Source organism: Panthera leo, chromosome A2 (assembly GCF_018350215.1).
Source record: "Panthera leo isolate Ple1 chromosome A2, P.leo_Ple1_pat1.1, whole genome shotgun sequence".
NCBI classification, from domain to species: domain Eukaryota; kingdom Metazoa; phylum Chordata; class Mammalia; order Carnivora; family Felidae; genus Panthera; species Panthera leo.
The window spans coordinates 50471492-50496946 of NC_056680.1; the positions used below are offsets into that span (position 1 = coordinate 50471492).

Consider the following 25455-nt stretch of genomic DNA (forward strand, 5'->3'; position numbering starts at 1 on the left):
CTGTGCTCCCCCTATCCATTTCCTCCCTGCCACCTACCCCTGGCAACCACTGATCTTTCTCCTGTCTCCATAGTTCTGCCTTTTCTAGGATGTCATGTCGTTGGCATCGTACAGTATGTGGCCTTTTCAGATTGACTTCTTTCACCTAGTAATATGCATTTAAGGTTCTTCCATGTCTTCTAGGGGCTTGTTACCTCATTTCTTTTTAGCACTCAATAACATTCCACTGCCTGGGTGGACCACAGTTCACTTACCCATTCACCTACTGAAGGACATCTTGGTTGCTCTATTTTTCTTCATAACCATTCTTCACTACCTGAAATTATATTTTTTACCTCTTTGTTTACTTGCTGGTTTTTGGGGTACCCCACTAGAAAGTAAGCTCTATGAAGTCAGGGACTTGATCTGCCCCAGTCATCACTGGGCCTGGAGCACCCAGAACTGTCTCTGCACAAAGTAGGCAGTAAGCACTTTTCACTGGTTGTGTGGACATGAATGGTGAGAGAGGCAGACTGGGCAGCTGGAGGTGCCAGTGTTGGCTAGGAGCTGGACGGCCTCCCTGGAAAGCTGCTTCTGTCCTGGGCCAGCCTGGGCAGGAAGAGGTAGAGAGAAAGTGGGTTGGAGAGCTGTCCCTTTACCCCTTTCAGACGATGAGTCCTGTTCTGGGTAGAAAAACAGCTCTCCTTTAACAAACAGGGTTTTCCTCCTTCACCTAGGCACTCTTAAATCTTCCTTATTCCAAGCAAAACTATGGAAGTGGCCCAAGTGTCCACTGATGGATGAACGGATAAAGAAAAAGTGGTAAAAGTGTGCTTGGGTGGCTCAGTCGGTTAAACGTCCAACTCTTGATATTGGCTCAGGTCATGTTGGGCTCTGCACTGAGCAGTGAGCCTGGAACCTGCCTGGGATTCTCTCTCTCCCTCTCTATCTGCCCTGCTCGTGTTCCCTCTCTCTCAAAGTAAATAAACATTTTTTTAAAAAATGATCTAGAGAATATAGTGCTAAGTGAAATAAGTCATTCAGAGAAAGACAAATACCATATGATTTCACTCATATGTGGAATTTAAGACACAAAACTGTAAACAAAGGAAAAAAGAGACAAATAAAAAACCAAACTCCATGGCAAATAAACTGATGGTTACCAGAGGGGAGGTGCGTGGGGAGAGGGTGAAAGAGGTGAAGGGGACCAAGAAGGGGATTTAAAAAACCTTTCATTCCAGATCGTGTTCTCCTAGCTACCTAGTAGGGGTGCTTCCATGTCAACCTTTGAATTCTCTTCATAGATCTCCTCTGACCTTTCTCCAGGGCCCACTTATTCTGGGAAACAAATTCCTCCTTGTAGTTATAGTCCTGTACCAGCCACGTACCCGACTCCTCACAGAGAATTTTGAGACTCCTCACCCATTTCCAGGGTGACCCCCACACCACTTTCAGCCCTTCATGAATTCGTAACATTTTATACCTGGAAAGGATAGTAAAGATATCGTAGTTTAATTCACCCACTTTATAGGTGAGAAAATGAAAACTGAAAAGAAGTGGCTTGGGGGCACCTGGCTGGCTCTGCTGGTAGAGCACACCACTCTTAATGTCAGGGTTGTGAGTTGAAGCCCCATGTTAGGTGTGGAGATTACTTAAAAAAAAAAAAAAAGTGGATTGTCCAAGAGCCAAATGGCTGATTAGCATAGAACTCTGAACTAAACTTAGTCTCCAGATCTCCCAGCTGGTGGTCTCCCTCACCTTCTATTTATGCCCCATGTTGTAGTTCTGTAATTCCTTACCTGCTTGTCTTATTTTCTTTCTTTGTTTCTGCCTTTCTTTCTTTCTTTTCTTTCTCTTCTTTCTTTCTTTCCTTTCTTTTTTCTTAATATATTCACAGTATTGTACAATAATCACCACTATCAAAATTTAGAATATCAATCCCAAAAGAAACCCTATACCGATTAGCAGTCACCCTCCATTCTCCTCTGCCCCAGCTCCTGGCATCCAACAATCCACTTTCTGTCTCTGTCTAGTCTGCACATTTCATACAAATAGAATCATACAATATTATGACTGGTTTCTCTTACTCAGCATATTGTTTTCAAGGTACATCCATGTTGTAGCATATACCAGCATTTCACTCCTTTTCGTGGCTGAATAATATTCCACTACATGGTTAAACCACATTTATTCATCCATTCACCAACTGATGGACATCTGGATTGTCTCTATTTTTTGGCTACTATGGATAATGCTGCTATGAACATTCATGTGCAGGTCTTTGTGTGGATGTATGTTTTCATTTTTCTTGCGTAGATTGCCTAGGATGGAACTGTTGAGTCATATGGTAACTTTATGTTTAACATTTTGAGGAACTGACAAATTGTTTTCCCAAATGGCTGAACCATTTTACATTCCCTCCAGCAATGTGTAAGTGTTCAAATTTCTCTGCAACCTCACTAGCACTTATTATTATCTGCCTTTTTTATTTTAGCCATGTTGGTAGGTATGGAGTGATATCTCACTGTGGTTTTGATTTGTATTTCCTTACTGACAAATGATGCTGAGCATCTTTTCATGTGCTTATTAACCACTCATGTAAGCTCTTCAGAGAAATATCTATTCAAATCCTTTACCCATTTTTAAATTGAGTCTCCGTCTAATTATTGGGCAGCACACTTTTCTTTGCCTTCGAAATTACCCTGGAATCTTACTTTATTTGCCTATGGTTACTTTTCCAGGTCACCAAGGCCCTGGTAAATTTTATTTCCACTCAATCTCCTATCATTTTAAGAGATGTAGGATCATATAATCATTGAATTAGACCCATAGAAGCCCAAATAAACATCTGGTGCAATGTTTGGGACACAGAAGAGCTCGGAAATATTTGCTGATTGTATGGAATGAATGAATACAGAGAATTCAACAAGAAAATCAGAGCTTTTATGAAGAAAGAAACCTTAGAAGTGACCTAACCTAGGATGACAAAAAAGCATGTACGCTGACCTTCTAAATTCCCTGGCCGTGGCAGACATCATTAATTGATCACAGCTCTGTTTTTAACTGATGCGTGAAGGAGGCTTCACAATCTTCAACACAGAGCCCTGGGCAGGCACTACCAATCAATCAGAGTGGATGTGAGAGAGAACAGTCATTTGCCATCACTCTCAGAATTTTAAACTGAGGCTCAGGGGCGCCTGGGTGGCTCATTTGGTTAAGCGTCCGACTTCAGCTCAGGTCTGATCTCTCTAGTCCCCAGTTCGAGCCCCACATCTGGCTCTGTGCTGACTGCTCAGAGCCTGGAGCCTGCTTTGGGTTCCGTGTCTCTCTCTCTCTCTGTCCCTTCTCCACTTGTGCTTTGTCTCTTTCTCAAAAATAAGTAAACATTTAACTGAGGCTCGGGGAAATACTGTAAATGTGGCCTTTTCAAAACCCAGTCTGTCTGACTCCAATGCTAGCACTCCTTTCACCGTGCCCCACTAAAGCACTTTATCAGCTCCTATACATGGTAATTCTAAATCTCCCATCTTTAGCTTGTCCCATCTTGGAATGGGTTCATTGGGTTCCCCAGGCACTGGTTGGCAACACAATGCTGTTTCCTCTTGTTGGGACACACTCAACCCCAACCAGCCCTCCAGCCACCAAAACGGACTCCCAAGCAAGCCCCTGCCCCAACAAATGTCCGGTGATTCCTGCCCATCTGAGAATGTGCTTGCTGGGCGTGATTCTCGTTACAGTTCAGCTCTCTTGTCAGCTGGCCCTTTCCCTGCCTGTTGATCCTGGCACAAGGCCAGGCCTGACAAGTGCTAGCGAGGCATGGCCAGCCCTGCCTCCTCCGTGACACTGACCTCCAAGAGAGCACATGATGGTGGCTCAGCACATGCACCCTCAGGGTGCATAGGGGGAAGGCTGAGGCTGTCAGCAGGAAGCATGCCCCTGCCTTCTACCCTGCCCTCAATTTTTCCTGGGCCTTCACTTACCTTCTCCTTCATCTTCTCAATTTTCTTCACAGAGCTGCGGCGCTGGGGCCGGTCCTCGTGTCGGAGCAGGTTCATGCTGAGGTCACCAGACTTGTTGAACTGCTTCTCCTCCTGCTTCTCGGCCTCCTTTAGTTTGCTTTCTGCACTGATGCTCTCTGCGTGGTACATGTGGTAGGTTTTCATGACCTGGGGACACAGGAGAGCAGGAAATCAGCAGCACGCACGGCCCAGCATGCCATCCCAGTGCTCCCGGCCCCCTTCAGGTTCTGCGTGCCAGTAAGCTGTGCTGTACCCTCTTCCCACCACACCCTTGGGCTCCTGGCCGTTCTTTACTTTCGCACAAACTTGGGGAACGATGATGGTCATCAGTGGCAGCTTCATCGCCATCATCATCATCACCAACTCATTAAGTCCTGACTGAATGCCAGGAATGGACGCATAAAGAGGAAATTTAAGGGGCGCCTGAGTGGCTCAGTCAGTTAAGTGTCCGACTTCGGGTCAGGTCATGATCTTACAGTTCGTGGGTTTCAGCCCTGCACTGGGCTCTGTGCTGACAGCTCACAGCCTGGAGCCTGCTTCAGATTCTATATCTCCCTCTCTCTCTCCACACCTCCCCTGCTTGTGCTCTGTCTCTCTCTCTCTCTCCCTCTCAGAAATAAATAAATAAACATTTTTTTAAAAAGGGGGGAAACTGAAAAGCCCAAGTATTTGGGAGTCTCAGAGGTGATATGACAAACTTGGCCCTCCCTCAGCTGCCCTCTCTGGCCCTGCCAGCCATGACTCTTGTCCCTCACTCCCTCCCTCCTCCCAGTGTCACTGGGAAAGCCCCTCCTCAGGGGCTCAGGGAATGCCCATGGGAACAAGCAAATCGTCTCCTCAGCTGTCTCCTTATTGGCCTGAAAATGGAAATGGTTCTGTCCCCAAAAGGAGCATCACTGGGTAACCTAGTTGCTATTCTACACTTTCTGAAAGAAACTCATCCTTGGCTATACAGTGTATTCCCACAAAGCAAACTGCACTTTGCTCTTCTGCTTGCATAGTAGAAGTACATATTGTTATAGCAAGGGAATTTTTGAGACAGAAGAAATCCTAGACATCATCTAATCCAATCACTAAATTTTACAAATAAGGAAACTGAGGCCCCAGAGGGCAAAGTGGCTTTTCCAAGACTGAAGAGTATTATCAGCGTAGTCTCCAAACTTTGCCTCCGTGTGGCCAACAGTACGATCAAGCTACAGAACACTTCCATGACACCACAGAGATCCCCACCCCTCCCCCGGCCCCAGACAATCACTGATTTCCTTTCTGTCACTGTCAGGGTTTTGTGTGTTCTAGAACTTCGTATACATGGAACCAACACATATAAATTCTTTGGGTTCCACCCTCTTTTGCTCAGCAGAATTTTTTTGAGATTCTCCCAGTTCTTTTTCATTGCTGAGTAGTTATTATTACATTGTATAGGTCTATCACTATTTGTGTATTTATTCATATGTTAGTAGTTACCTGGGTTGTGCACAGTTTTGGTCTATTATGAATAAAGCTGCTAAAAATGTTCACGTATAATTCTTTGTGTGGACATATGTTTTCATCTCACTCAGGTAAATATCTAGGAGTAGAATGTAGGGTCATATAGGAAGCATATGTTCAGCCAAATTAGAATTCTGGTCTCTTTACCCAAATGTCCACTGATGGATGAATGGATAAAGATGTGGTATACACACACACACACACACACACACACACACACAATGAAGTATTACTCAGCAATCAAAAAGAATGAAATCTTGCCATTTGCAACCACGTGGATGGAACTAGAGGGTATTATGCCAAGTGAAATTAGTCAGAGAAAGACGAATATCATATGACTTCACTCATATGAGGAATTTAAGATACAAAACAGATGAACATAAGGGAAGGGAAGCAAAAATAATACGAAAACAGGGAGGGGGACAAAACATAAGAGACTCTTAAAAGGGAGAACAGGGGGATACTGGAGGGGTTGTGGAAGGGGGGATGGGCTAAATGGGTAAGGGACATTAAGGCATCTACTCCTGAAATCATTGCTGTACTATATGCTAACTTGCATGTAAGTTAAAAAATAAATTATTATAATTAATTAACTAACTAATTAATTTTAAAAAAGAATTCTGGCCTCTTTTAATCCACCACTCTTTCTACCATACCATACTGTTTTCGTAATTTGTTACCATTTTCTCGGCAGGTGTGAAGAGTTTCGGCAGCCTTAAAACAAGTTGGGCAGTCCCATATCAACAGGACTTCATCTCCCAGTTGCACCTTTCCTGGGTACTATCAAGTTTATGATCATATTTCTGTGCTAAGAAACACACGAACTTTCTGGAATCCATTGCTCCTTAGCTTTGCTTGTTCTCTTCTCTTGTCATTTGGATAATCATAGCAGCTAATAAAGCAGAGGCTTCTACCTGGGGAAGGGATACACTCCTGCCTAATGGGGCCATTTAAATCAGAGAACTTGGAAAAAACTCTTGCTCAACATTATAACCTTATTCCTTCTCATCTGAAGTCCTGTGAAGTGAGTTTATTAGATGAAGAATTCCTCTCTCTTACCATTAAATCACAGCATCAGTCTGTTGCACAGAAAGCCCCATTTGCCATCGGCCAGGAGTTAATGTGGGAAGTATCTGTTGTAGAACATAGTAGGTATTGTAGAGCATGAGCTCTGATACAAATGTCTGGTGCAAATGTCCTGATGGTGCCTCTTACCAGCTGTGTGACCTTGGGCAAGTCACGGAACCTCTCTGACCTCTACTTCCTCATTGTAAAATGGCGACGACCACGACACCTACCTCATAGATTGTTATGAAGACTAAGTGAGCTAACGTAGGTAAAGTGCTGAGAACAACAACTGCCACATGATAAGAGCCACGTAGACATTAGCTGCTACCACCAACACCGCCGTCATCATCACCCCTGATTTGGGCTGAGGGTTTGAGAACCTTGAATTTACTCACTGGAGTTCAGGAAAATGCTTACAAATTCTAAAGAACGTTAGGTATTGCACAAAATTTTATTCTCTTTTTCTTAAATGTTTATCTATTTTTGAAAGAGAGGGAGTAAGCCGGGGAGGGGCAGAGAGAGAGAATCCCAAGCAGGCTCCGTGCTGTCAGCGCAGAGCCCAACACAGGGCTTGAACTCACGAACCGTGAGATCATGACCTGAGCCAAAATCAAGAGTCGGACACTCAACTGACTGAGCCACCTAGGCACCCTGCAAAATTTTATTCTATACCATGTTTCTCCCTTCTTCTTTCATCTTGAAAACCTCCCCAAATGTCAAAACAATAAATGAATAAAAAATGCAATCAACTTTTCTTTATTGGTCTTGGTGAAAAGACCTCTTCTGTGCATTCCACCCATGTTTGCTTTTTTGAATTGCCCTAAAGCCTCTAGAGATGCTATTCTCAGTGATTTCTTCCACTCCTCGTGCCAGTTCCACTAAACTTATTTCCAAACTCAATGGACCAGAAAGTGTGCCAGATCGATGTGTTCTCGACATCTAGTGGCCAAAAGGAACGACTGCAGGCTTCTAGAAAACCAAAGCAATTGCCTATTTTTCCACCATCTTTATGCCACAGCTCCGGCTCCAGGAATGTCATACATATAAGACTTGGGAATGCCTGCTGAAGTCTATCTCCAAGGGCCCCGCGTTTCCATTCTCAAAGTTTTTCTCTATTCCTCTGCATTCATGGGGACCACTGGTGTCTTTACTTTTCTACCATGCTGCTGGGGTGTTCATTTCTGGACTTACTCCCTTCTGGGTTCAATGATTCTTACAAAAGCCACTTTTTCTGTTTCAGCTGCTGAGGTCTGCTTCTCTCACCATTAATCTATCATCTGTGTTGAGTAGTTCAGAGGAAGAGAGAGCGTTTCTATTTGCAATTAGATCTTCCTGTCCAATCATCCATGCATCCATCCATCTATTCACTCAAGGTCAGCATCCCAGCTGGGTGTTCTCAGCCTCCCACATTTCCCTTTGCCTAGTTTTCCACTGAACCACTGAGTACTTTTCCTGCTCTACATCAAGCCAAACTTGCCAGCACAGTCTCTGAGCTGAGTTGCAAAAATCCCATGATTGGAGAACACAGCCCGACAACCCTGGGACCAAACTCTCTGGATCCAATTGGTAATTCTTTATCCTAAGAATAACAGTGAACTTGGTTGCCCAGGATGACTTATGTCACACAGCTGCCACAAAAGAGTTTACCTGGGGACCTCTCGGAAATGAGTCTAACTATATCCAGAATCCTCTAGATGATGCCTTTATTTAATTACCTGAAATACAGGTTTTAGCATGAAATGTCCTTAGCTCAACAGAACAGTCTGCTCAATACTGCCAGTCCAGGATGTGCTAATTAATATTTAAAATTATCAATTACTTCAGAGTTTGCAAACCTCTTTTTTTATTATCTCCAAGGAGCATTTCAATGAATCCTTATCCCAACCCTGGGAGGCAGTATGATAACAATAATGGTGATAGCAGCTAACATTTATTGAGCACTTACTTACATGCCTGGCCTTGTTCTAAGCACTGTACATATACAAACTCTCTTATTTCCCACAAAAACCCTAGAAGGTAGATACCATATGATCCCTGCTTTATGGATACGGAAACCACAAAATAGGGACGAAAGCGTCCTCTTCCCCGAAGGGAAATCAGGAGACCTGGTTTTGAGACTCAACCCCAACTTGCTGGGTGACTTTGACAGAGGCTTGTCCTCTCTGTGCCACCTGGTGGAGACCAGAATGGGGGTGGGTAGGAAAGTGCTCTGTAAGTTGTAACAACAAAGTGACTGGCTGACAGCCCCAGTGTTGGGGGTGGGAAGGGAGCAGAGGTGGATGCAGGCATTCAGCTGAGGCCAAGGCACTGAGACCCAGTCTTCAACTTGGCACCTCTAAAGGACCTCTCAGAGGCACCCACCTAGCTTTCTGCCCAGCTTAATGGGACGTTCATGTTCCAACCCTGTAGACCCAATCAGGGAAGCCCTGTGGAACAAGTCTAGCACAGGCTGAGAAGGAGCCTGTAAGGGCATGTAAGTTGAGACCATTGTTCTTGGACACAGATCAGTTTCATATATTCTCAAAAGGCTCCCCAGAAATCTTGGTGTATTAGCCCATCTTGAAAGAAACTGAGGCTCAGAAATGGCAAGTGGATTGTACAAAGTCACTCAGCGAGCCACACAGCTAGGACTTCTGAGCTGTCTCTAGTAATCACGCTGCCTTTTGCTGTATACACTTTGCTTTCTGCATCTTCCCAAATCCTCAGATCATGAAAACAAGAAAATATTATATGCATAATCCTTCAGACCCTCTCTTGAATGCAAAAGAAGCCAAAGGAAATATGGAAGTTGACAGCATCATTTAAGGGACATGCTGGGGCAGGATAAGAATCAGTTGTTAGACAACAGGTTCTCAACAATGAAGTTCATGTGCACTTCCTCTTCCCCACAGGCAGGACCATCTCTGAGTCACCCAAGAGCTGTGTATGGGTGAAATCCTGGGCCAATGCATGCCAAAGACATCTCTGAAGGATAAGCAAAGTTCCCAAATTTCAGTATGACCACCCATACTGTGTGGCCTACATTCTCTGAACAACTTACAATCGCTATCTTATTTACTCATTGCACGTCTATACACTGTCTTACTGCAACTAGAATGCAAAGTCCAGAGGTCCAGGACTTTGTTCATAAACATATTCCCTATACTAAAGCAGAGACTGGTATGCAGAAAGCATCAGTATATATTTGCATGAATGAATGAATGAATGACAGCTGGCTGGCTGGCTGAGCGTATAGGTGGAAGGATGGGTAGATAGGGAGATGGTTGAATTGATAGGTGGGTGGGTGGGTAAATGGGTAGATGGATGTGTGGGTGGATGGAAGGAACAGAGGAAGGAGAGAAGGGAGAATAAAATGGAGGAGGTACAGTTCTACTGCCTTTCACCTTGTGAATACATTTGAAGGTAGGGAGACAGCTACACCTTTGATCATTAAATATTTATTGAACAACTCATTACATACTACAGTGTGGAAGAAAGGGTCTCCACCATCAAAGAATACACACTGCAGTAGGGACATGGACAAGTTCACAAGTGATGATCACACAGTGTAACAAGTGCTGTGATGAGGGAAATGCAATGTGATAAAGGATGGCTTTCTGGAGGAAGTGACATTTAAACTGAACCTTGAAGCAATAGCTGTTACCTGGGTGAACAGGGCAAGAGTTGAGGTGAAATATTCCAGAAAAAGGGAGCAGTGTGAGTGCTAAGGCCAGAATGAGCAGGAGTCAAATAGGTTTGAGGAATAGCTTACAGGTAGAAGCATATCAGGTGTTTCAGTACTAGTCAATGGAGTCACCTCCTTATACTCCCCCAATACTCCCCCTCAGTGGACATCTGTTGTTTTTCTCTGCCTAGGATCATCCAGTCCTCATTCTTCTGGAACAGCTTCCTGATTTTCTTTGAGGAAATCCCCAAAAATTCCCCTCCGGCACTCTCAGTCCCAGTGGTTCATGGGAAACTGACACCACCCTCCAATCCAGGAGTGGGCAGGAGATGCGGGGGTGGGCAGGAGACACAGGCCTGGCCAATCAGTAAACATTATGTTAACCTGGCCACAGTGATTGGAGCCCAAGACCCCAGCCAGGTCAATCAGAGACAGCCCAGGGCTTTGTTGGAAATGCTGGGAAGGGCAAATTAATTTTCCACAGGATACAATGAGCTGATAGAAAGTGAGCTTGCAGTGGGGGACATATTTGTCACCCCTGGGAGAAGACTGCCTGATCATGAAGACATCACAGAGGAAAGCAAAATCAAAAGAGAGAGGGGATGGATGGATAGGTGGATGAACCATGGAAGGAAAGAGGGAAGGAGGAGAAAGAGACAGAAAGAAAGGAAGGAGGAAAAGTGAGAGAGGGAACAGTCTCCTGCCTTTGATCTGGTGAGCCTACTGAAGGTTTGGGGAGAACAGTTACACCCGGATCATTACATATCTATTGAGCAGTTTATGATATGCCAGGTACTGGCAGGTGCTGGCAATACTACTGTGTGGAAAACAGACAAGGTGTTGTGCCTCACGTAAATACATACCCTACTCGGGAGACAAACAAGTATGTGAGCCTCTGAGATCCAATACAATGATTCTTCACTTCCTCAGTATGCATGGATTCCCATCCCTAGTTATTGAATGAGTCCCTGATAGCCACCCCACTGCCCACCTCAGTGCCCAACTCACAACCAGGCAATACCGACTGACCGAGCAGGGAATGCCTGTCCCACACCCCAGCTTCTGCCTCGCTATTGCCTTCAGGGCTTCCCCCTGGCCTCCCTCCAGCCCAGGGAAGTCCCCTGTCCTTCAGATCCAAACTAAGTGGCATCTCTTCTCTGTGGCCTTCTTGATGCCCAGCTGGACTTCATCTCCCCACCCCTCTTCCCACCATGTCTATGTCTCCACAAGGACATTCGTCGCACGGTGTAACGATATCCCATCTTCCGGACACAGTGGAGGATCAGCACAGGTATGCTGAGTGACCGAACAAATGTCTTGGCGGGAGAGCTGGGAGAGGAGGAGGTTGTCTGGAGGGAAACCTTGTCCCCTTGTTCTCCTTTGGACTGCTCCCACCCGTAGATGAACCCGGGCCACACGCTAGCCAGCAGGCTGCGATGGTCTGGCAGAGCCTGCCTTGCCCTGAGTTGGGAGACATGCCCTTGTCTGCCACCAACAGTGATGTGGCATGAGGATAAAAGCTGGAGAGGGGACTCAGAGCTCCTCGAGTTTCGTGCCTTCATGCCACAGATGGGCGAAATCAAGGGCCAGAGCCCAGCTAACTTGCACCGGTTGGCATTTCCCAAAGTGTGAGATGGGAACCACCTGTGTCAGCAAGATAGTTTTCAGGTGTTCCAGATGTGTGGTTAACCCTTTCAATTTATCAGGAGGGAAAACTCAGTTTGGTGCTCGCATGTCAGCAGGAAGGAGCACTGTTGTAGTATCTTCATCTAACTTGCAAAACCCTTCTGTTTACACCACTTTGTTTTTCATTCGCTAATGTGAACTATCATAACCTTCCAAAACAAATGCAGATAGGACTTTATATATATTTAAATAACTAAATTTATTTATTTAAGTAGCTTTGGGGAGTAGACTAGGAGCAAGCTCTGCCACTCCCCAGCTAGGTGACCTTGGGCTGGCCACCTGACCTCTCTGGGCCTCAGATCCCTCATCTCTAAAGTGGGGTGATGGCTCAGTCAGTTGGGAATCCAACTCTTGATTTCGGCTCAGGTCATGATCTCATGATTCGTGGGTTTGGGCCCCACATTGGGCTCCATGCTGACAGTGCAGAGTCTGCTTAGGATCCTCTCTCTCTCTCTCTCTCTCTCAAAAACAAATAAAGTTAAGATAAAATGGGGTGGTAATACTATCACTACTCAACGAGTTACGGTGAGGATGAAATGAATTAAGAGATGCAAAGCATTTAGCCCAGTACCCAGCACATGGCAAGCATCATATAAGAGTGGAGACTGATTATTAGGGATATGAAACAATCTCCAAGATATAACCACAAAACCAAGATGCAGAACTGTAGGTCCAAGTGTTACCACTTGTGTAAAAACAGGGGTGTGCAGGATACGTCCACACGCGTATGCTCTTTGATGAACCAAACATCTCTGTGAGAGGATACTGCTGAACTAGAAACGAGTAACCCAGGTTGTATGGAGTAAGGGGGACTCCGGCAACAGAGATACACTTCTCATCATGGAATTTTTTATACTGCTTAAGCATTGCTTTTTACTGAGTGCATGTATTATCTATTTCTAAATTTAAATATTCAACAATTTTTTTCATGTTTATTTATTTTTGAGAGAGAAAGAGACAGGCAGACGGAGTGTGATCAGGGGAGGGGCAGAGAGAGAGGGAGACACAGAACTCGAAGCAGGCTCCAGGCTCTGAGCTGTCAGCACACAGCCCGATGTGGGGCTCGAACCCACGAACCACGAGATCATGACCTGAGCTGAGGTCAGACGCTTAACTGACTGAGCCACCCAGATGCCCCATTAAATATTCAACAATCTTTTAAAAGAGAAAGTCTCTCTGGCTGGAGTATGGAGTATGAATAATAGAGAGCAAGCCTCGGGGATGGGAAAGTGGTCAGCTGGTGATTGCTATTTTTCAGGCAAAACATTCTTAGGTCTCTGGCTGGCCCTGTGACAAGGGGGGATGGAGGGGAGAGGAAACACGCGGAAGTATACAAGAAAAATATTTATGCTTCATTCTTTCATAAAACACACGATTTAGCACTAGTGTTTGCCAGGCATTACGCTATGCTCTCTTTCACTCACTCTTCTTGGAACAATCCAGCGATGAGCTGGTAACATCCCCACAGTCTAGAGAGGGACTGAGGCTCAGAGGGTTTGACAACTGACAAGGCGTTGAACCCAGGCCATGCTGACTCTAAAACCTGGACTCTTCCCAATACACAAGGTTGCTTTTCCACTAATTAATTAGGACACTGAGAGTTTTAAGTGAGTCAATTTGATGAAAAATATTAAATAAAGGAGACAGGGCCCAATGACACGATGGAACCATGGTAGTCACACCTGAATGACAACAGATGTGGAGATGTCGGTCTAGGAAGACTCAGCGTGAGCCTGGGATGGAACTGGAGCCAGAACCCAGGCTTCTGGGCTCCTAGTCTCAGGCTGTCTCTACCTCCTGCATCCCTGAGGGTGGGCATCAGAAAGGAAATGCCCTTGCAAAAATTTGCCTGGGGGTCCAGAGTTGATTTCATATCCCTGACCCCGGTGCAAAATCAAATCAAAGCCTGAACAACTTGAAAGTGGAGTCCATTCATTACTCCAATTAGTATCTACCTGTCACCAGCTGTGGCTAGGTGCGGGCACTCCACATCACCCTGAAACAAGTCTCAGGGGCCCCTCCCGCAGCCCTGCCTGGGAGAGTCTGGAGCACAGTGACAGGGCACAAAGAAAGGGCCATAAGGGGGATGTTACAGTATTTGTCACTTCAAAAGACGACAGATACATTTCATGATCTAGGGCTGTATCGAAAATCTGAACATATTTTTAGCTAAATAATGAAAACAGTGGTTTTTTATTGTTGTTTGTTTTGTTTTTGCTTCTTCAGGAAGCATTGGCACATAGGCCCACACTCTCAACTTCTGCCCTTTTCTCCTCCCAGGCCAACATATGATGATCGAGAGAGATAGTAGGTCAGACTGATGGGAGTTCAGGGAAAAAGAGGTGAGTTAAGACAGGGTGTGTGTGTGTGTGTGTGTGTGTGTGTGTGTGTGTGTGTGTGCGCGCGCTCACACATGCATTTGTGCTTGCATACATGCTGGCATGTTTTAGAAAGGAGGGCACCTCAAGGTGATGAAGACTGGGCAGAGGGAAGCCTTTTTGAGTGAGTGAGTGAGTGAGTGAGTGAGTGAATGAATGAATGAACGAACAAACAAATGAACAAAATGCCCAGGCCTGCAGTCTCCTCCACATCCTGGTCTCAGATGGAGACAAGCTTTTCCCTAAAGTGGGTGATGGATGGCCTTAGCATTTATCTCTATCATCACTGCGCCCAGTATTACTTCCTCAACATGTCACCTCCTCTAGAAAACATGAAAAGAACTAAAGTGAGGCTTACTGGACAATGTTTTCTACATCATTTGTTCCTCAGTCACTGCTGTCATGACTCTGGGGCTGGGAAAGGAGGGGAATTCTAGTAACGAGGCATGGTAACTAGAAAGTGCTCAAAAGACATCCCTAATAATGAAGCGTGAGATTTGGGGTCCACAGCGTCCTTAGCAGCTGGGCGGCTGCAGTGGGCTGTTTGCAAAGACGGCCACAACAGCCCCCTCCCTGGCTGCAGGGATGCCCCTTTGCCTTGTGACTTCGCAAGTAACTCCCTCTAAGAGGTGATGTTCACTCCTCCACACCTCAACCATGGACTTGGCTGCGTGACTTGCTTTGGCCAATAGCATATTTGCAAGTATGACACGAGCAGAGGATTGAGAAGTGCTGGCAACACTGGGTGTTTCCCACTTTGGGTTCTTTTTTTTTTTTTTTTAATTTTTTTTTAACGTTTATTTATTTTTGAGACAGAGAGAGACAGAGCATGAACAGGGGAGGGGCAGAGAGAGAGGGAGACACAGAATCTGAAACAGGCTCCAGGCTCTGAGCTGTCAGCACAGAGCCCGATGCGGGGCTCGAACTCACAGACCGTGAGATCATACCTGAGCCGAAGTCGGACGCTTAACCGACCAAGCCACTCAGGCGCCCCTTGGGCTCTTTTTTTAACTGGCCAGAAATCCAGAGCTGTATCAGCAGCCCTGGTTGAACTCAGCCCAAATCGCCAACCAACAAGATCATGAGTCACTGAGTTTTGACATCATTTGTTAGGTAGCCACTGAAAACTGCTACCAAGTCCTTAAGCAAGGTACTTCTATGTGTCTCAGTTTCTTTACCTGTAGAACATGCTAATTAAATAATACATACAAAACACCTCATACTGTGTGACACACATCCCAAGCACATGTGGGATGTGCTTGGGATCCCACTATCCTTTGTTACTATCCTTGTTTTGACAATAAAGAAAATGAGGTCCAAGACGTTAACTGACCTGGCCAAGCTGGTAGGTGGTGCAGCAAGGGTTCAAACCCAGACCCATCTGCAGTCTGCCTCCCCTGCCGAGAATTCCCTTTCTCCTCCCCTCTACCCCTCTGTTCTTTCATCCTACTCCTCCAGAGGCACCAAGCTCAAAACTCACCCTTGATCACAGCAGCCTACCTGGAGCCATCACTTTTCTGAACCTTCGATTTCTCTTGCACGTGCACACTCTCCCTCTCGTTTCTTCACTCAGTAAGTGTGCATCAATCACCTACTATGTGCACGCACTGCCACAGGCTCTGGGCACACTGTGGAGAGCACGGCACAGCCCCCACAGAGTTCATGGTCTGGGTGCCTCCCCCTCGGAGTCCACATATCCAGCAGATACCACACTCTGTTTCACACTGCTGTATCACCAGTTCGCGTACTTTAGTCTTGTCTCCGTGCTCAGATTCGAAACTCATTGTAAGCAAAACCACTTTTGTTCATGTATTCATACATCCCTCCCTCCTCTGCTTCAGCAAGCACCCTGGGAACACTGGGGATACACAAGATACTTCAAAGATGAATTCTTCAAATGTTCACAGCCCACCACCGTGCCTCATGCAGTACTGGGTAAACAGTAGGCAGCCCCAGGTGCTTGAATTTAAATGCTTTCGGGGCAACCACTGAAGACTCAGCGTGCCATCAATAAATGAGCTGGAGGTTGCTGCTGGCATTCTGAGGCTCTCATCCCTCCACGAGGGGCTGCAGGAGAAAACTGGGGAGGTGCTGCCCCTTCCTCCTCCACCAGCTCTGAGGCCATCGTCAGGCTGCCATGAACACAGGAAGCAGGGACTGACCTTCCTGCCTGGCCTGAACATCTGACACCAGTGGCGTTCCTGTCCAGCTGCCCTGCCCCGTGGCCAGTGAGGGCAAGTGCGCACAGAGCGCCTGCTGGGTTCAGGGCACTGTGCTGGGCACCAGCACCGTCTTCCGAATCCCCGCCTGCTCTGTCCAGTTTACACCTGCCAGCCCTGTTGGTCACAGGCAAGACTGAGAGGTGAAGTGCCAGAGGCCATACAACTGGGTTCAAACAGAGTCTCTGGGCATTAAGTTCACCATTACTGACCAAGATCTGGCTCTAGGGAGATTGCACGCCAACTGGCGACACAGAGATAACATGACAGATTTTTTTTCAACTGCCATAAGATTTCAAAGCCCAGAGGTAATAGCTTTCTAAAGGTGGAGTTTGGTCTGGGTTTGAAAAATGAGTATGACACACACAAGCAGAGAAGGAAAGAGGGCAGTTGTAAGCAGGGGGAGCTACAGGGTAAAGGGGTCAAGCGGGGCAGTATTTGGGGTGTACAGAGGGTGTCAAGGAGAGAAGCCCGGCTGAAGCCCAGAGGAAAGGTTAGAAATCTGGGTGGGAGCAGCTCTGTGTGTGTGTGATGGGGACGGGTGGTCCCTGGGACCAGGACCCAGGTGTTGAAATACCATAGAGGAGAGTGATTCATTCAAAGAGGTTCCTGAGGAACATAAGAAGGACCTAGAATGGGGAACGCTGGTCTACAAAGTCCTCTACAGAATTCTGAATCGGGAAAGTCCCCATGTAACTGAGTGGGAAACTGAAGCCCAGAGAAGTAATGCTTTGCCCAAAGTCCCATAGCTGGCTGGAGTCTGAGGCAGGACTTTCAACTTGAGGTCCAGGCTCTTGGGCAAAAGCTCTCGGCCCCTGAGGAGTCCACTACCTGCTGGCCGCATGGGATGTGAAGATAGAAAGATAATAACATCTAAGAGAGGGGTCTTCTCACAGCCTGCTATTCTTTCCCTTCCTTCCATATGATTTCAGCAGCAGAATCCCCACTTTTAATGAGAAACTTCATAAGGAACCCTGATATACTTAAAATACAACAGTTTTCATCTGTCCTGATTGTCTCTGGCAGTGAAGAGTCTCAAGCTCCATCTGCTGGGGCTACCTTGCCCTGTTCGCCCCAGGTTGTCTCTGGGGCTCACCACATTCTTCCATAAAGAAGCCCAAGGGCCCTCGAGGCACAATCAGTCAACTCGTGCATCATAACCTGGTGTGCCTGTGTTCCCCATTCACCGACTTGGATTCTAATACCCATTTCAAGCCCAGTCAGATCTCACCTCCACATCAGTAGCAAGGTCAGTTCTAGGCCAAGTTGTACTGTTCCGAAATCATTCCTTGGAGATGACAAGGAATGATCACCCCCTTCAACTCATGTGACCCTCCGAACAGTGCTCCATGTTGCAGACGAGAATACAGAAACCCAGATGAGCTACATACCTACCATCAATAGGCAGCAGGCGTCAACTTCAGCCTGTTGCACCTGACTCCAAACCCACATCCCTGTCTCAGGAGATTTTATGTCCATGCTGTCCCCACCTTGACCTTGTGTATTCTGCTTTTACAGGTAACACACAGCAGGTAGGTCATGCAAGTCTCTTGTGAACTTATACAAACTAAACATGCCCAGGGCCCCACCCCAGGTATACAGAATCAGAAGCCAGGGTTGCAAACCATTACAGCCCACCATGATGACTCCCAGTCATTGGGGCACAGACAGAGCAAAAATGCCCACAGTCATTCCAGGTCTCTGGTTTAGACTCCCTTTGGCTCCTGGTGCTGAAGAAAGAGGACCCGATGCCAAACAGCAGCAGAGCCTGAGCAGGACTTACTGTGTAGAGCTCATTGGTGACCTTCAGGAGCTCCTCATGCATCTGCAGACCAATCTCCTTGCTCTGGAATATGAAAGAACAAATGTCAGAGGGGGAGAAAGTCACTGGTTGCATTGACCAATTTCCTTTTCAACACAGAAAGGGCAGGAATACTTGGGATGGGGTGGGAATGGGTACAGAAACCAACATAAACTTCATTGATCTAGACTTGAATTCCTCAACTTGTGTCCATGACACAAATCCACAGAGAGGGGCCCCTTGCAAAAGGAATATTCCCTGGCCAAATAAGTTGAGGAACCTTCTACCTCCCTGCATTGGTGATTTACAGAGACGTCATCATGTTAAAGATTCTGAGAAGCCCACAGCCAATCAATCTGTTCGTCTTTCTTTAATTCGGTGGGTCCTAAACTGATGTGACCAGAGTCTGTGTCCCTGGCTCAATACTCATTAGCATCTCATGAGAGTGGGGTTCCACAGAACACAGTTTGAGAAATAATGACCTAGCATCTCAATTCATCATGAACAGTACAGGTTAACAGACTGGATGGAGCACAAGGCAAAAAGATCAAGGTTGTTGCTTCCACTGCATCACTGATGGGCCATGTGGCCCTGGAGTCTTACTTACACATCTATAAATAAACTAGAGCATCACAAAGCTTGGTCTGGGGGTCACTGCTGAGTGCTATACTAAAAAAGGGGCAGAGGCTTTTGTAGGCAAATACACTTGGGAAAGCTAGTTGAACAAAGAGAGATAGGTTCTCTTATGCAGGACTTTTCAGAGGCTTTCACACTCTTATATGCACGGCTTTCTACAGAGAGCTGTAGTATACAGTTTAGACGACCTCAATCTTTTTTCCATGAGGTGACATACACATTTAGTATACTGAGAAATGCAGTTCAGAATACAATTGACAAATCACCTCCAGGTCTCACCCAGCCTGAAGAGTTTAGGATTCTCTGTTACTTAAGGTATTATCATCATCATCATCATCATCATCATCATCATTATTATTATTATTTTGGTTAATACTTTCCCTGTTTGCCTGGACTATCATGTGAAGTTTCCATGTTGAAAATGGGAGCCCTGAAAAATCAAAAACACAAGGAACAACAAGTGTTGGTAAGGGCGTGGAGAAAAAGGAACCCTCATGCACTATTGGTGGGAATGCAAACTGGTGCAGCCACTGTAGAAAGCAGTATGGATGTTCCTCAAAAAATTAAAAATAGAAATACCATAATATTCAGTAATTTCACTATTGGGTATTTACCTAAATAAAATGAACACTAATTCTAAAAGATATATGCACCCTTATGTTTATGGCAGCATTATTTACAATAGTCAAGATAAAGAAGCAGCCCAAGTACCCATCAATGAATGGATAAAGATACAGTGTATATATATGTAATGGAATATTATTCAGAATGAAACCTTGCCATTTGCAACAACATGGAGGAACCTAGAGGGTACAATGCTAAATTAAATAAGCCAGTCAGGGGAAGACAAATACCATATGGTTTCACTCATATGTGGAATTTAAGAAACAAAACAAAAAAAGACAACCCCCAAAATGGACTTTTAAATACAGGGAACAAATTGGTGGCTGCCAGAGGGGTGAGGGGTGGGAGGATGGGTGAAATAGGTGAAGGGGGGTGCAGTGCACCAGGGTGGCTCAGTCCGTGAAGCGTCTGACCTCGGCTCAGGTCACGACCTCGTGGTTCGTGGGTTCAAGCCCCACATCAGGCTCTGTGCTGACAGCTCAGAGCCTGAAGCCTGCTTCAGATTCTGTGTCTCATTGCTCTCTCTGCCCCTTACCCTCTCATGCTCTGTCTCACTGTCTCTCTCTCAAAAATAAATTTAAAAAAAATTTTTTTTTAAATTTGAAGAAATAGATGAAGGGGATTAAGAGTACACTTACAGTGATGTGCACTAATGTATAGAATTGTTGAATCATTATTTTGTACACCTGACACTAATATAACACTGTATGTTAATTATACTTGAACTTAAAAAAAAAAAGAAAGAAAGAAAACAGGAGACCTGATCTCTGCTGCCTGAGAGCTGAGTCATCCTGCTCCCCCCTTTCAGCTCCCTCAGCTCAAGCATGACCAGCAAAAGATGGGCAGAGACCAGCCTTCCTCCCTTCCCCACTTAGGTCAGGAGCCCCCGCACTCAGCAGTGACAGAGGAAGAGTCAGGACCAGACATGATGACTTTCTAGGCTCCTTCTCCTCACCCCATAGTCCTTCTCTCAGCTTCTGGTACTGCAATTGCCAGAAAGCGCCCATCTGAAGGTAGCCCTTGCCTGCACAAGATCTCTTAAAAGAGAGCAAAAGCTTTAGGCAGTCCAGAGATCTGCTTCGACCTCCCTGCAGCTCTGGTGGCTAAAGATAGGGGACCCAGTCCAAAACCATAGCGGAGCCTGAGCAGAACCTCCTGTGCAGAGCTTGCAGGGGAACCTTCAGTTGCATCCCGTGCATTTGCAGTGGTGCTCAATGAACCTAACCAGCTATGCTCATCTCCTATTCCTTATTCTCACAAGGAAGCACTCAGCCTGTGCCTCAGTTTCCCCTGTGGCCCCTCCCCCTGACTTTTGCCCCACTGCTGACTCTGGACTCTCTGACACTCTCCAGTGGCCTCCTCTCAGTCCTGTGTCACTAACCTCTCTGACACCCAAGACCCAGTTTCTTATGTATTTATTTTTATGATCTAACTTTTATGATAGGTAATAAATGCACATGGTTAAAGAAACTCTAACAGCCAGTAAAGTAAAAAGTTAAAAGGAAGTCTCCCAGGCTCCCAGAACTTCACCAGAGACACCTGCTATTAGAAGTTTCTTTTGGGGCACCTGGGTGGCTCAGCCAGTTAAGCATCCAACTTCAGCTCAGGTCATGATTTTGCAGTTCTTAGGTTTGAGCCCTGCATCTAGCTCCGTGCTGACAACTCAGAGCCTGGAGCCTGCTGTGATTCTATGTCTCCCTCTCTCTCTGCCCCTTCCTCCCCCCAAAAATAAATAAACATTAAAAAAATTTAAAACAAGAAGTTTCTTTTGAGGGGCATGTGGGTGTTGGTTAAACATCCAACTCTTGATTTCGGCTCAGATCATGATCCCAGGGTGGTGGGATCAAGCCCTGTGTCAGGCTCTACACTGAGTGTGAAACCTGCTAAAGATTCTCCTCCTCTCTCTCTCTCTCTCTCTCTCTGCCCCTCTCCCCTGCTTGCACTCTATCTCTCCAAAATAATAATAATTTTAAAAAAGAAGTTTCTCTTGATACCTTCCAGAAACAGCTACAGATATACAAACATACATTTGGATAGTGTATATTCTTTTTTTTTTAACACAAATAGATGTATTCTATACACATCTTTTCATCTTGCTTTTTTCCACCCAACAATATGTTTGAGACTTCTCCTTTGCAGCCATGCAGCTCCTGCATCCTCCTTTTTTAACAGCTTCTTGGGGTTCCATATACCAGATATGTCATAATTCATTAACCAACTCCATAGCAATGGATATTTAGGTTGTCTCCAGTCACTCTTAATATTTCAGACAATGATGTGGTGAACATCCTTGTACCCTGTCACTGCACACATGGGCAGAGACCCCTGTCAGATAAATTCCTAAGTCCTGCCTCTGAAACCCCCACCAGCCTTGCTTTCTCAAGCCCTGCCCCTGCCAGCTCCGCACACACTCCTGCCTCCAGCTTCTGCTTCTCAGTGACCCGCAGCCATGTTACCATTTCTGTAGCAGTCCTCTCTCCCTGGCTCTGTCCTCAAATAGCTTGAGCCCAAGTTCAAAGACCTATAGCTTCAGCTGTTGCAGAACAATATGGTTTTAATGTCTCCTCATCATACCAAACTAAAATTATCCAAAATCAAATATGAAATTTCCACCATCTCCTTGAGTTTGGTCAATGGGATAATATCTTCCCAAGCATGGCAATGGGAAACCTTGGAGTTATTCTTTTTTAATGTTTATTTATTTACTTTGAGACAGAGAGAAAGAGAATGCATGCACGTGCACAAGCAGGGGAGGGGCAGAGAAAGACAGAATCCCAAGTAGGCTCTGCACTATCAGAGCAGAGCCTGACACAGGGTTCGAACTCATGAACCATGACATCATGACCTGAGCCAAAATCAAGAGTCAGATGCTTAACCAGGTGAGCCACTCAGGTGCCCCTGGAGTCATTTTGAAAAAATTTGTTTATTTCTTCCCCTCCAATCCAATCTGTCACTGTGTCCTACCTTCAAGCTGCTCAATTTTATTCTCTGTAGCAGATAAGGCTGACTCCCTCCCCAACATCCATCCCCAACACCCTTTCTGCTTCCTAAAAGAGCCATGAATTTGGCTTTTTATTGATTCTTCCGGCTGAGTTCTTCCACGGAAGCTGACTCTGGATTCTGGTATGCACTATTAGCCCAGGGCTAAACATGTGACTTAACTGGATAGAACGGAAGGACAAAGATGGTTCAGGGAAGGTTTTACCTCCTCTACTGAGGGCTCCAGCTGCTACCAGTAGGCATTTTAGGACCAGAAGAGGAAGAAACCTTGGGTAGCAGAGCAAAAGAAACCTGGCTCCTTCATGACCTCCTGAGAAACTGGTTCAACTGAACCCAGAGCCTGCCTCCAAGTGAACTTCCACTTCTGGGACTTTGCTGGTTAAGCCACTTTAAACTATGGTTTTCTTTTGCTTGCAGTCAAAGGCAACCTAAGTAACTAGGACCACAAGTCCCAGAACAAGCACATCATCACTGCAGGGACCCAGATTTCTAAACCTGTGCCTTAACTAAGCCCCTAACTCTTGTCCCCAGTTCTGCATGCCTATGCCAGTATAATTTTGTATTTTATTCCCTCCAGAGCCTCCTCAATCAAAATCAAGACCCAGGTCTTTAGCTTAACTTATGAGGCTCTATATGATTAGCACAGGTCTGGTTCCACAGTAGAGAGGGTTGAATTTTGGAGCCAGGGACCAGGATTGGAAATGAGGCTTTAAGCCAGTTAACCTCTGGGCATCTCAGCTTCCCCATGTGTAAAATAAGCACCTGTTTGTATCCTTCTTGGCACTTATTAAGGGAAGGGCAATGATCTTGCTTGCTTGTTTATGTGTCAATTTATTTACCATTTGTTTCCCCCACTTGAATGTAAGCCCCATGAGCACAAAGAGATTTTCTCTCTGATGGTTGATGCTCAGATATCCTAGCTGCTGGGAGGGCTAGCAGCAGACAGCCCCCAGCCAGGAGCACTCTTCAGGGATGGCCTCAGTAGACAATGTGACCTTCCAAAGCCTGAAGGCCTGTGTCTGTCCAAAGATAAATGCATGGTGGGCATAGACGTCTGCCTTTCCCTCAACTGGGACAGCTCTGAAGGGCTGCTCCTTCTCTAGAACTTTCCATAGAGCTGTCCAAGCCTTCTAGCAAGGCTGCCTTCAGCATGACTGCTCCCTCCCTTTCCTTCCCAATGTGTGGACCCCAAGATTGCTCCCTTGTCATTTTGCTAGATGCTAAATTCAGCTGTTTCAAAGTCTGCCTTCTGGGTTTCCCAATCTGCAATATCTTGCTTTCCCACTCCTGTGTCCCTGCAATGCCACAGAGCCTGTCACATGGTGGGTGCTCATTACATATTTTGTTGAATGAATCTACGAATGAATGAAGTAAAAGTTCCTCTAGCCTTAGGGTTTTTACCTGTAAATGTAGGGCGATGTCATGAGTGTCCCAGAGTCCCTGTGAGGATACAAAGAGATGACACTTTGGGTAGCCACTTTGGGTGGCACCCTGCCAGGCACAGATGAAGAGCTTGGGAAACAGTAGCACAGGCTGAGTCGACACCCACTGGATGCCAGAGGCAAGGCTAGCAAGTCGCCCAGAAAGGGAACGTAAAGTTGAATTTTAAATTAACTTTTCCCTTAAGAATCTCCCAGTTTGGTAGCGTCAAGGGTTAAGACAAATAATTCTAAGGCAGGAGGCAGAAAGGGCCATAAAGAGTGAAAGATGAAGTGATGCAGGATGAAGTGATGAAGAGGATGGGGGCGGCGGGGGGCGGGGAGTACCACCAGAGCCACCTCACTTTGCATGAATGGCCAGAGATGGCATTCTAGGTCACAGCCTGAGTGAGGGCAAGAGACCGAGGACAAGGGAAAAGTGTGATTTGCAAAGAGAGGAGCATGGTAACAGAATTGCAGATAATAAGCTTGAAATGGAGGCTGGGCCAGATCACTTAGAGTGGAACTGGGAGCCACAGGTTTCTGAGTGGGAGAGAGTGGTGACCAGAACTGTGCTTCAGGAAGATGAAGGCACTGGCATGTGGAGGGTGGGTTGCATGGGGAGGGCTGGAGGGCTGCTTCTTGCGTCTTCTCAGTGGGACGGTAAGCCCCCAGATGGAACCTGCCCGAGTCTCTGCTTGTCTCCCCCTGGGCACCAAGCACTGTGCTGGCCCCAGAGCGAGCACTTGGCCAAGAGTTACTGAGCTGCGCAGAACTCGAAGACATTTTATTTTGTTAGGTTGGGAAGGGAAATATTCTCAACTACAGTTCCAGAAATGACTGAATGAGGAACCCAAACCAAACATTCCACCAGGAACAGGAGGCCAAAACCCTGATAATGTCTAACAGACCATCACACCCAGCCCTTGGGGACTCAAGTGGCAACAGATTCGCACTCATCCACATTTCTAGCATGACTTTCATGCCTGCAGAGGTTGGGGGGTGGCAGGCTGCATCATGCACAGGGAGTGTACACAGTGTAGAGAACAATTATACCTGGCCAACAAGGGGCCAGCCACGGCAGCCATTGGCTCCTTGGGGTTGAAAGGGCAGAGCCCAGTTTCTCTGACCCAAATAAGTCTAAAAAATCAGGTGGCAGGTGTCTCTGGCCCTGCCTTTTCCCTCTGCCCACTGCTAATGCCAGCTAAACTCCCTTTCTGGCCACATAACTCTTTAAGGTGGGGGCGGCTTCTGGGGCACTGTAAGGTGGTTAACAGCATCCGCGGCCTCTAACCACCAGATGCCTATAGCGTTCCCCGCCCACACCCCAAGCTGTGACAAGAAAAATCATCCCAGACGTGGCCAAATGTTCCCTGGGACACAAAACTGCCCCGGGTGAGAGCCACTGCCCCAGATCAAGGGCTCCAAGTGGCCACTCATCTCCAGCCTGCAGACATGTTTTAGTTGGCCTTTCG

The 25455-nt window shown here is 46.2% G+C and overlaps 1 protein-coding gene across 4 annotated transcripts in view; it reads right to left on the reverse strand.

Annotated features, from left to right (window-relative positions):
* The window catches only part of SRGAP3 (SLIT-ROBO Rho GTPase activating protein 3), a 262281-nt gene that overhangs the window by 73294 nt on the left and 163532 nt on the right, over positions 1–25455 (reverse strand). For all 4 annotated transcript variants that reach the window (XM_042910102.1, XM_042910078.1, XM_042910093.1 and 1 more), the window contains exons 4-5: positions 18285–18347; positions 3960–4145 (exon numbers count right to left, since the gene is read on the reverse strand). In XM_042910102.1, coding sequence (XP_042766036.1) covers positions 3960–4145; positions 18285–18347 — 249 coding nt within the window. The remainder of the gene's footprint in view (positions 1–3959; positions 4146–18284; positions 18348–25455) is intronic.